Below are 13,253 nucleotides of genomic sequence, written 5' to 3' on the forward strand. Positions count from 1 at the left end.
GGGCGTGTTCTTGTAAGTAATGTCGTAGAAACTCCGTCTCTGTTGGTTGGAAGAATTTGGAGGTTTCATCAGCCTCATGCCCCTTTCATACTTTGCCGTCTTAGGTTTAGAGTCATAAGCCAACTGAACTTATTCAACCACCAGCCATCTCGCTGAAAGGAAGAGAACTGCATCAAGTAGCGCCATGATGAAGTTGGTTGGAAGATGAGGGCAGCAAAAAGAGGAGAGTTAATCGTGAGAAGGTAGACAAGTGGATGAGTAGTGCATTCATTGGGTAAATGAAGTAAACGTGAAAGAGAAGTAACAAAAGAGAAATTAATAAATGTAAGGAGGAAGATTGTGAGTAAGGGAATTGCTGAATATTTCATATAAATGGAGATATACTGCCTGAAGAAAGTGCAGTCCAGCTTTGATGGAAGGAAGTATTTTGAAACGTTGTTGAATGCATATGACAGACAGACAGCTGTTAATGATGGAGGGATGGAAAGGTTTATATAAGTTGAGGATCTTTGTGAAATTAACTGTTGACAGAGATCATGAATACTGCTGAAAGGGGTGATGGAAGGAAAATTTAAATGGTGAGGTTTGGATTTAGAAAGGAAGAGAGACAACAGAAGGATTGAGGAGTGGAGGTAGTGATGGATTCAGACAAGGAAAGGAATTATGCAGATAGAATGTTTTATGACGCAGCTGTTGGAGAACTTTGAGAGAAAGAGATTAGGAGAGAATTACCGAAAGAATTATTATAGTAGTTGTACGAGAAATTTAAGAGAATATGAGATTATGAAAAGATTCGGAAAGACGTATTACAGTTTTTATGAGAGAGAGGGACGTTTATATTAAAATCTTTGTATAATGAGTGATTTGATTAGGATAAAAGCAGACTAGGAAGGGAGCGTGTTTTTTCTACCTTATTTATTGGGTGGCGTATTTATTCACATTAAACAATTTTAGTCTGCTGGCGTAACTAAAAAAAATGTTTTCTGAGTTCACTATCGTAACAAAATCAATGTTTTTCTGAGTCCACTATCGTCAATAAAAAAAATGCCTTTCTGAGTCCACTGTCGTAACTAAATCAATGTTTTTCTGAGTCCACTGTCGTAACTAAATCAATGTTTTTCTGAGTCCACTATCGTCAATAAAAAAAGTGCTTTTCTGAGTCCACTATCGTAACTAAATTAATGTTTTTCTGAGTCCACTATTGTAAATAAATCATTGTTTTTCTGAGTCCACTATCGTAATCAAATCACTGTTTTTCTGAGCCCACTATCGTAACTAAATCAATGTTTTTCTCAGTCCACTATCGTAACTAAATCAATGTTTACGTGAATCCACTATCGTAACTAAATCAGTGTTTTTCAGAGTCCACTATCGTAACTAAATCATTGTTTTTCTGAGTCCACTATCGCAACTAAATCATTTTTTCTGTTTCAAATATCGTAACTAAATCAGTGTTTTTCTGAGTCCACTATCGTATCTAAATGTTATATATATATATATATATATATATATATATATATATATATATATATATATATATATATATATATATATATATATATGTATATATTCTATTGAAATTAATGGCACTGTTCACAGATACAATCTTTTTATCAAGACTGAATACGTAATTACTAAGTTCTTTTTCTCTTATTCCTGAGAAGCTTGCCTTAAAAGAAAAAGAAGTGTAGACTGATTCAAAATCTTTATAAAAAGATTGTATTTGCTAATATCTGTGTATGTGTATATGTATATATATATATATATATATATATATATATATATATATATATATATATATATATATATATATATAATATACATAATATATATATATATATATATATATATATATATGTGTGTGTGTGTGTGTGTGTGTGTGTGTGTGTGTGTGTGTAATATTTACAAATATGCAAACATTAAACAACAAATATCGAAAAATATCTAAGCAGCATTAAAGAGAATGTCCTTTAATAATATCATCATGAAGTAGCGTTGATAATCTCTCTCTCTCTCTCTCTCTCTCTCTCTCTCTCTCTCTCTCTCTCTCTCTCTCTCTCTCTGCCTGTCTGTCTGTCTCTGTCTATCTTTGTGTGTTTTTAATAACTAATTATGAACGCAGCTTCTCCTCCCCTTATCTCTTAATTACGCTTTACCGCAAAGTCGTTGCAAACTGCATTCTTGGAGCATTTAATTCCTCAAATTAAGAATTCGACCACCTCTCTCTCTCTCTCTCAAACCTTAATGAAACCCACAGCGATTCGCTCCTCTTGATGTCTGACATATAATTGATGTCTTTGTTAGAAGAGCCTTTTTTTTTTTTTATTTTCTTCTGCACTCTTTCTTTAATCTTGTCTTGTCTTCATGCGCTTGAAATGATGAGACAAAAATAGTGATACCTTCAGGGACAGAGGTTTAAAAAACTGAACCATTTCTTTCACGTTATTATTATTATTATTATTATTATTATTATTATTATTATTATTATTATTGTGTATTATTATTATTGTTATTACCAACAGTCACATCCAGAAATAGGGCAGGATAAATAGGCCCTTAAAAAGTCTAAACAGTCGAGTGTAGATGTATTCTAGAAATTGCTACAAGTTCCAGATTTCTTGCAACTTTCGAAAGGGATGAGTCAGGCCTCTAAGTAAGTGTTCCTCTCGGTCTAGACAGTGGTGCGCCTCCCTCCTCCTTCGATGGAAAATCTGCCCATCAAAGATTATCTTCGACCGAAAGAAAGGTTAACTGGACTTTGGGAGAAGGTGGGCAAAATGGGTCCTTTCAGATCTGATCTCATAATTGACAGCCACTGCACAGTTCTATGAACTCATTTCTCTGATGGCGCGTTCATTGTTGATTCTGTGTAGCTTAGTGATGGGGTTTATTACCACTAACCTTGGCTTCCGCATAGACTTTTGACCGGAGATGGGACAAGTTCTGTTCAGGCAGGGAAAGGATTTCTAGTCAAATTTTGACAGCCAAATGAAATTCATGAAATAAGAAAAAGAAAACTATCGTTTTGCTTCTCTTGAGGTGTTGTGACTGGGTCCAAATCTGCCAGTCTCCCTCTCCTGCCAGGTAAACAAAATGTCGCTGTAAAAACGATTTTTAGTTATCAAGATGTATGAGTGATGAAATCAGATACGGCTAATTCTGTAGTTATCGTGAACTCTCTCATAATGATTAGATCCTTTCTCAAGAAACACCTAAAATCTAGTGCAAGGGAGCCTTGATATTTGTAAATGGTTGTTCAATCGTTTATCTGCCTTGCAAAAGATTTTTCCTTGAAATTCAAAAACCAGTTATTATTCTTGTCACCTAAATTACCCGGAATATTTTTATTGCGTGTAGGGTTTCCCTGAAACACTTACAGGAGGAGGTTCTTACGTCTGTTTGTTAAACGCTGAAAAACACGCTGAAGAGCCTTGCGAATTTTACTGCTGAATTATTAGGTCAATATGAAGGCGTGATGTCCCAAAAACATCTCAAGCACTCCATCGAAGTCAGGATTGCTTTAAAGAAATCAACGCCAATTTCAACTCCAAGGCCAACTTCAACGTAGCTTTTCATTTATCAAAATACAGTACCTTAAGGCAAGATTTTGGAATACATAAGAGGCAAATGTAAAGATCAAACGTATTATTTCCTTTCCCAGGAAGAAATATTTATGAAGTGATGAGGTTATTAGGGGTTAACTCTTTCATTTTGTAATTTTCATGTGTTTGGAAACTTTCGGCATACGCATATACTCGTCCCTTTCCTCTGTTACAATTGAATCTATATATATATATATATATACATACATACATACATACATACATACATACATACATACATACATACATACATACATACATACATAATCTTTCGAAGATTCACCTCTCCCTAGAATTAATGTAAATGGCACAAAGCATCCAACAGTTTCCAAGTAAAAAGTGAAGACCCTTGTAACCACAGGTGTGCTGAGATTAATTTGCACATAAAAACAATACTCGAATTCATATCATCATTATATTCTTTGTCCTACAGCACTGCTATGAAAGGAGGTGTTATTGTAGTAATGAAGAGCTCACAGATTTAGAGATCCTAAGACCTCCATATTCTTTTCATCGTAATTTTTTTTGCTGTGTGATGACAAAATGTGTGGCTGCAAGCACAAGAATGCTTACGATTTGGTGGTTTTTACAGTAAACCTTAAAGGCTGAGAGCGCTATAGCTTATATTTCACTTTTCAGGAAGTCCTCAAGGGCTTTGGGACATGCAGGAATACTCATTAGCAGCACAGTTAATCATAAACTAACTGACCTATCGTCTGTGAAATGGCTAATGTTGCTGATGGTCTGTACAGTTAAAGACTGAAAGTGTCAGAAACTCCTGTTTGGTGTTTTATTAGGGTCACCCCCTGAAAGAGGAAATATACTAGTGAGGGGACCATAGTCCTCGGGTAGAGCACTTGGCTTTCATTCGCAACGTCCGTGGTCTGATCCAAGTCAGGTACTTATCAGCCGACCCAGCGTGAAGCTGACCAGAGTCAGCTGGGCCCAATGAAAGGGTATGGGGCCAGCTTCACCTTTTGTTGGGCCCAAATTACTTTGGTACCCTTTCACAGCTGAGTCGACTGATAGGTCGCCCCAGGTAGATAGGTCTATATAATCATTACTGTTGTTGTATATGATCTGTCAGTGAAGACAGATAATATGCAAACCTTACTGAAGTCACAAATCTGATTCATATATGCAAGCTTTACTTGCTCCGGATTTTGGATTAGAAATCGACAATCATTCATTGTTACTATTTTACCGTTACGGTTTTAAATTACAATTAGGCACTTGTTTTATATCACGAAGTTCTGGCTTAATCTAGTTTTAGTTGCCTTAAAACTGCACAAGAGACGCACGTCGAGTTTTAGAAGCGAAAAAAAGTAGTTTTTACATAATATGGCATTGCAACTTCTTTTTCTCTCCCCCCCCCCCTCTCTCTCTCTTTTCCTAAATCATGTTATTAGAACGACTTGATAATTATGAAATAACGCTCCAGGTTTCAGAAGGTCTCTGAATCTAAGTCACGCTCTCTCCCTCCTTCCCTCCTTTTTTTTTCTCATTGCTCTTTCACTCTTTTCATTCTTTCTTTACAGTCTTCCTCCTCAGAAGGACATCTCTCTCTCTCTCTCTCTCTCTCTCTCTCTCTCTCTCTCTCTCTCTCTCTCTCTCTCTCTCTCTACCAAGCACGGAGAGACCTCTCTCTGGCGTGGCGTTTAAAGATCTCCTGTTGCCAATTTTAGAAAACAACAACTTGACAGACCTTTGAATGTCTTTGAGACAAACCCTGAGGCTATAATTATAAGATTATAGGGGTTGGTTTTCATTTCCTGGTATTTTAATCTCCTTCCTATTCCGCCCTGCTTAGGATTTGTCTTCAGTCCATTTCTTCTCCACAACCTGTGAACGAGAACGTATTTTTCTTATTTTTTGCAAAGATTTGCCATTCTGTGTATAGTCCATTTATAAATATTTAACATTTTCGTCTGGACAAGAAACATCATACAGTATTTACATTTAAATAACTGCAGGGGTAAACTGTTTGTATAATGAATTTGCGCTCTCCCTAAGATCCCGTGCTGGCACAAGGACACCTCAATCTTAACTATTTTGTCAGTACTTGTACATTTATCATTATTATCTGTTTGCATACGGTTGTTTATTTGCTCACTCGTCCAACTTAGTCTATGGTATGCTTTATTTCATATTTCCTTGCTTACCAATTTATTCTTTACCTATGATATTGAGAAATCAAGATAATTGTAGAAGGGGGAAATGCCTCCAAACACCGTGACCACTAAAAGTGCCCAATGGAGACATTCTTAAGCTGCTTATTCGTGGATTTAAGCGCACATGGATCTGTTTGAAATATTGGCAACAGCGCCAAAATGAGATGCCACGTTGATAGAGAATCTGATTCCGTTTCTTGTTATTGCATAAAAAAAACTTTATCAGTCGTGAACCTATGTAATTGACTTAGAATTCTGCGTAACGAAAAAGATATTTGATATCCGTAATGGGAGGAATGGTTTTATCTCTCTCTCTCTCTCTCTCTCTCTCTCTCTCTCTCTCTCTCTCTCTCTCTCTCTCTCTGATGTTGTTATAGATTTGGCATATATGCGGAGATTAAACACACGTCGAGAGGACCCAAACAGCCCCACCAGAGAGCTCATTTCATTTTGGCTCTAGTAGTCAAGAGATAGTTAACACAAACGACAGTAACAGTCATTACATCCTCCTCGAGCAAAACTGGTTAACGAAATGCAGGAGATTTACATCAAAACTTTGCTTCTTCCCAGACCGCTGAAACGAACACAATATGTTTGACAAGTCTCGGTTTTAATGCTCCATAGGAACATAAAGCACCTACTTTTTTGCACTATGGTGTGTTAATCAACCATCTTATTGCAGCAAGGTTGATGATCATGTTCAGTATTAAATAATTTTGAATAGTAGTTGATATTCCAACGAGGAAGAATGTTGGCTAGCTAGAGAGCAGCATAGTTCAAGGGTCCAAGCCAATCACCGCGCTGATTTTTGTGTTGTTACACAAAGTCTGAGGCGCCGTTGTAAAGGCAGAACCTCACCCCTCCTAACCTGGACACTAACGACTCAAAGACAGTGTTCGGCATCTGTCATTAGTCCTTCGTCGGCTATAAAAGTGTAAGCGACAGACCGTCAGCCTTTCATACTAATTGCATTTCCTATAATTATATGCAGCAGTGTAGTCGTGTTTGTGATGTTAGGAAAGGAGCGCCAGAAGCACTCGTTAACAATAAGCAAAGCCAGAATGTTTTCTATAGCAGGAAAACTTCAACACTGGCATTGTAACTGAAGAAATTTGGCCATGAAGCTGTAGATGCCTTCTTTGAAACCAATGCAAGTGCTGATGACCTTCGATGGTGACGAGGGAACTGCCGATGTACCAGAATCAAGTTTACTGGATGGAAGACATGTTGAAGGTTTTGGTATGGTTTCTAGGCCTAGTGTTGTTGTTTTGGAATCGAGTCCTCGTGTTGGGGGCAATTGTGTAAGAACTGGAATAGGACACGAAGCATCTGATGGTTCTCCAATGACAAATGGAAGCGATGAGAACAGTAAGCTCTACGTAAATCGTATGTGAACGTTTAACAACCGCTGCTTTGTCCAGCTGCTGGTGAGTGTTCACTTTCTATATTTGTTTTACTAAGCTATTATTTCTTTATTTTGTTTTTGTTGTTGTTGTTGTTGTCTTTGACCGTGTATGTTCGCCCTTTCCCACGTTTCTTGTTATTATAAATATATTGATACTTAACGGCAGTAATCGTGTAGGAAAACGAAAAATAGCCAAGCCAAAACGATCGGCCTAATGTTTCCTAACAACCACCCTATATTTTTTACGAAATCAGCATTGGTGTAATGTCCACATTATGTTAGTGTCCCCATAAACACTTGAAAGGACATTGTAAAACGTAAACCACGTAACATCGAACTTACTTAATAAACTTTATTACTCTGGAATATATTTCAGTGATAATAGGCAGTAAAATTAACCGTCGTTTAACCCAAGCCATAAATGCAAGTATTAGCTTAAATAAAAGTTCTGAAACTTCATGCAATTGTTATATATCCACAGGCTACTTTTAGTGCGCAAGTCGCGATATTTTTAGAGTTGCTCTTTCCTATGAAATAAAATCATCCTGGTCAGAGAAACCACAAGGGATTGGGGATTTAAGGAGATTTAAGGAAGTTCAGACTTTGATCGCTTCTCATAATATTGAATTGCTTGGGGTGAACGCTTCCTGTCACTAACTGAACCTGCACTCCGTAGGGAAGTCGTGCCGTCAGTGCACATCACGTGGTGCACCGTGGGCATTACTTAAGTTTCTTTGCAGTGTCCCTTCGGCCGCCAGCTGCAACATCTTTCATTATTCATGATTTTTTGGTCGACATTTTCCTATGTAGGTTTGGGAGGAACACCGAATGGTCGGTCGTGATGTTTACAGGTAAGTTATTTGAGCTTCGTGTAAGCCTTCGCAACTTGCAAGTCCAACGCTGGTGGTTCGTTTTTAGTTAAAGGTCAGTGGAAAAGAACTGTGGCAAAATTTTAACGCGCGAATCCTAATGCATGGTGTAGCTAATATGCGTTTTATAATTTGTCGTTAGATATGCGGATACTGTAAATAGACTGTAGGTAAGATTTTGATTTTTTCTTTTGAAAATGGTACACAGTGATATTACTGTAGTTTCCAAGCGTGAGACTGGGATAAAGATTTATAGAGTAAATTGTCCACAGAATGAACAAAAAAAAAAACGAATATTCTTGGATCGAGTCTTGAAGAGAAGGAAAAGGGAATTATAAGATTCAATAAAGAGAAATGGTGCAAATCTTAGTTTACGATTTACTTAGTTATCTTTCTTAGTCTAGATTTATGGATATATAGATATTACCATTCGCTTATTAAAATGCTGCCCTATTCCTTTAACACTGAATTTTCCCAAAAACGAGCCACCAGGGTTAGGACGCGAAAGTTGTGGAAGCATAGACGAAGCTGAAGTGATCTATCCGCAAACCCGTCAGTCGTCAGCACGTTTGTGACTGCAGTTAACTTTGTTTGGTCGTTCGCTCAGCGAAGTGAGGCAAGGCATGGCAGGGTCAGTCTGGAAGGGTGACCACAAAGGAAACACCAAAACCCGCCGTAACATAAGTTAAAAAATACTTGCTGTAACCAGAAGTTTTCAAGACATTTATGTATATGGGTAGACATACATACACACACATGTTTATACACACACACACACACACACACACACACATATATATATATATATATATATAAATTTTCACGACAGTGTGTTTGTAGCCAATTTAACATATTTTATTATGTAATTATTCGATATATTTTTTCCTGTCCAAAATTCAGTGACTAAAAATGTACAGTTAAACATACCACTGCTTGTCTCCGTTGTTGGCACAACTCTTAGCGTTTTATAGTTCGCAAAATGGAAACCAGCCTCGTGATATTATGTTTTAATCGACAATAACTTTCGCACCACCGCTGACGATGATCTTATGAGATAGCGCAGTTCACACTACAGGTAACCTAGTGTAAAGTTTTACACGGCGACTTTGGCCGTTAATAGCTCAGCTCCTATTTAATCAATTTTCAATCTCTTTATTGTTTTGAATAGTTCAAGGATTCTACTATCTACTGGTATATGGATAATTATACTCACATCAAAACTTAAACTCGATTTATTTAATATAAAAAATAACTACAAAAATATACATGCACTCACATTCTGGGGCCTGAAAACTAATGAATAAGTATATAAATATTTACCAACATTGGTGTGAAACTAGAAGAGTTGGGCTCTCTTTTGAGCCCAGAATGAGCCTCCTAGGCCTAAAACTGCGGAATCTGTAAAAAAATAAAAACGCATAAACATTATTTTTTGAAAAAAATCCGAAAAAATTTTTCGTTAATTATTGGCTATTTGTTCTACCCTTAAAAGTTAATGAATTGGTCTGAAAATTTTTACAATTAATCTCCAACCCTTCAATATGATGTAAAAATATAGAAAAAGTTATACTAAAGAAATTTAACCGTAAAAAGTGGCACCATCTGATGGCACTCAAAATAGTGCCAACATAGGGTCACATTTTCTTTATGCTAGGTCACGTTTTTTTATGTAAAACATTCTAAAATGTCTTATATATATAACAAAAACAATAACACACATTTCTAATAGTCTAACTACGATAAAAAACCTGTTTGGTAGCACTCAAATGAGATTTAGGAAATTTTTTTGTGAAATTTCTTTGTAGTCGAAATCAGTAAAAACAGTACCTCTTTGATGATTTTTTTACCCATAAAAAATTTATGAATCACTCTGAAATTTGGTATGCATGGACTACAAACATTGTAGATTATGTAAAAATGTAAAAAATATTTCAAAAAATTTAACGGCAAAAAAGTGCCACATATGCTGGCACTCAAAACAAATGCCAACATAGGGTCACGTTTTGACCATATGAGCAGCCTACAACGTGTTAATTATATCTTGAGTGTTACCAAACAATGAATAAAATATTCATGAACACTTACCGAGCACTTCTCACACATGTAGGTGCTGTGTTCGCCACAGGAGGTCTTTTGGCACTTGCCACACAGAAGTTTCGTCCGGGTGTTGGAGTTGGAAGGGCACAAGTAACACCTCTGCTTCTTGTCAGCCTTGGCTGTTGCTGCGGGTGTCGTTGGAGTTGCTGGGACCTCATGAACTTCATAAACAGTGGCGATGAGGGACACGACGTCTCTTGGGAGGTACCTCTTGTTGAGGAGGCGCTGTAGGGCCCAAGGGCGACCAAGCTGCATTGCTAGGTCGGAGGCAAACTGACGTCGGCTGATCTTGGTGTTTTCGGGATTGTGGCGGTAGTGGACGTAGGCATTGTTCACTACAATGTTGATTATCCCGTACAAGATGCAGAGGGGCCATCTTCGAGTCTTCCTGCTACATGTAATCGATGCACGTCTGGTCGAACGTGTCCACTCCACCCTTTGTAGCATTATAAAACATGTGGAGGTGTGTCTTCTTATTCTCTACAGCTGAGGGCCTGTGATGAACGGTGGAGAGGATCTGTACCCTCTTCGTCGACTTCACGTTGGCAGAGAAGGGTAGCCTTGTCCTCATAGTTGTAGAGAGCAGCACTCTCCCCAACTTCAAGGTTGAACGACAGCAACTCCAGGGGCATGTAAGGCTTAGGACGTATGGTCCCAACAAGATGCATCTCCAACTTCTGCAGACTTCTGGCTAAAGGCAGGACGTGAACCAGTTGTCTGTGGTGACAACACGCCCTTTGGCCTTGAAGGGCTTAGCCAGCTCCATGGTGAAGTACTCCCCAAGGGAGATGCCCTTGGGTGCCCCTGTCTTCTTACCACAGTAGGGGATGGCGTTGCACATGTAGGAGGGAGTCAGCATCACACAGCATCACCAACTTGATACTGTACCTGAAAAGAAAAGAAAGAAAGGGAAAAAACATTAGTTATACAAGAAAATTTATAGATAATAAATAAATAAATAAATAAATAAATAAATAAATAAAATAAATAGATAAATAGAATAAAAATTGAAGAAGAAAATTTTAAATAATATTTGTTAGTACTATGAAAGAAAATTAGTTATGAAAATGGATTCGGCCTACAGTGGCACTGTTACTTACTTTGCTGGTTTGTTCCGGATGAACATCCTGAAGCTGCAACGTCCCTGAAGGCTAACAACTGCTCATCTACAGTAACATGGGGCCCTGGAGAGTAGTTGCTATGGCATTTGCTGATCACACTGTCCCACAGCTTCCTCATTGGGGTGAAAATATCCTTCTTCCTTCGTTCTTCGGTGGGTGGCACTGTCATCAAAACGGAGTGCCCGAATGAGGAAGTTGAACCTCCTCTCACTCATGATGCTCCTGTAGAAGGGCATCCTAATTGGACGGAAAACATCTCATCGGTGTTCAGGTGATTGTCCTTCCGTGCCCCTGCCATAATTAGGATGCCCAGTAGTGCCTTCAGCTCCATGAGAGAGACATCTTTGAAGGTCGGGTTTTCCTGCTTCTTGAACTTGATCCGCAAGTCCTGGATCTTGTCACACGTGTGCATGCAAACCTCTCCAAGCATGGGATCACTCAGGAAAAGGCTAAAAAATTTCTTCACACGTCTTGGCAAGCAACGTGTGTGTGGTTGGGAGCCCCAGGAAGCACTTGATCCGTGCGGATAATAATAGGTGGCATTGATGGGTTGGGTTTGGAGTGCCACACAGTCCTGTCCTTCCCTTTGTAAATGGCTAAGGGCATCTCCACCAATTCCTTCCCTTCTGCAGGTTGAAGAGGGCCCCTTCTCCTCTTCCTACTACGTAATTCACTAGGGCTCAGTGGAGTAGAAGAGGGTAGATGATGTAGAAGGTGTGGGTTCTGCCAAGTCGTCCCTCTCCTCATCATCTAGGTCGTCGTCGAGCTCATGTGGGATCTGCTCCTCCAACTCCTCTTCCTGCCACGTGAGAGCGTCGTGGAGTGAATCAAACACTCTGTCAGCTTCTATGACAACATCCTCCACATCTTCCACATCACTGGAGTCTTCCTCCTCAAACAGAATTCGGTCAATCTCCTCATCTTCAAGGTATGTGCGACGAGCCATTGTCGAACCTGAAAAAATGAAAAAAATGCAAATTCAGTAAAACGGCAAAAAATCATATAAGGCGTCGGTATATACCCAATATGGTGGCAATACGTTGTAGTATAAACATTCATTGATAAATAAACAAAAAATAAACTACTTATAACGAGTAATTGATTTATGCTGAATATTCTTCGAAGAAATACCCAAAAGTAAAAAAGTCACGATTTTGGTAATGTAGTGTAAAATATTACACAAAACAATTTTTAGACGAACCTTTTTCGATGTTTTCTGCGCGGTAGACGGCGGACAACTGCCTGCCCTGACGCACCGATGCATAGACTCGCTGTTCCATGAAAATGATCTTGTTTGAGCTTGATCGCCCTGCGCGGGAGCGAAAAAACCGTGTTTTGCGCGCGTCGGTGTGTAAAGTTTACACAGGTTACCTGTCCAGGGTTATGAGATAGCGCAGTTGGTCTCTTGTGGGGACCTGGGCAGTTGTTGAGTGAGGAGTAGGAGGAAGAGGCTGGAGATGCAGATACTGGTGGGAGTGAAAGCACAGGGAAGACGAGAGTGACGGAGTTTCACAGATGCCCTTGGCGTCGAAGTAGCGTCATTGTACATTTACTGGGAGTCTCTGTGGAGGGTTAGTGCTATCGGTGCACCTCACGCAGTGCACTGTAGGCATTACTTGAGGTTCTTTGCAGCGTCCCTCCGGCCCCTAGCTGCAACCTTTTTCATTCCTTGGCCTTTGGCTTAAATCTTTATATTCCAATTCCATTCATTGGGAGTTATTTCGAGTACCATTACAAATTTTTCTAAACCTGCAGTTGAAACAATATGAAAGTCAATTAATAATTACAGTACTCATCAGGTGCAGTCATTATATTAATTCTAGTGGTATTGAAAAACATTTTATATATTGTGAATATTGTAACCATTAATTAAATATTTTATGCTAATTGTAGTTTGATAACTCGAAACAAGTCTCCAGAAGTGAGTAGATGGCGTTCATCTGCTGGCTTAGACTATCTGTCGCATTAATATATATATATATATATAT

At 38.5% G+C, this 13,253-nt stretch overlaps 1 protein-coding gene across 1 annotated transcript; it reads right to left on the reverse strand.

The window, feature by feature from the left end:
• Positions 1-11,800: 11,800 nt before the first annotated feature.
• Positions 11,801-12,600, reverse strand: LOC136852753 (uncharacterized). The gene is made up of 2 exons (XM_067127653.1): positions 12,467-12,600; positions 11,801-12,219 (listed from the first exon to the last, which is right to left on the reverse strand). The coding sequence occupies exons 1-2, from the start codon at positions 12,543-12,545 to the stop codon at positions 11,939-11,941; spliced, it is 360 nt and encodes a 119-aa protein (XP_066983754.1). The 5' UTR covers positions 12,546-12,600; the 3' UTR covers positions 11,801-11,938.
• Positions 12,601-13,253: the final 653 nt, after the last annotated feature.

Source organism: Macrobrachium rosenbergii, chromosome 26, assembly GCF_040412425.1.
Source record: "Macrobrachium rosenbergii isolate ZJJX-2024 chromosome 26, ASM4041242v1, whole genome shotgun sequence".
Taxonomy (NCBI): Eukaryota; Metazoa; Arthropoda; class Malacostraca; order Decapoda; family Palaemonidae; genus Macrobrachium; species Macrobrachium rosenbergii.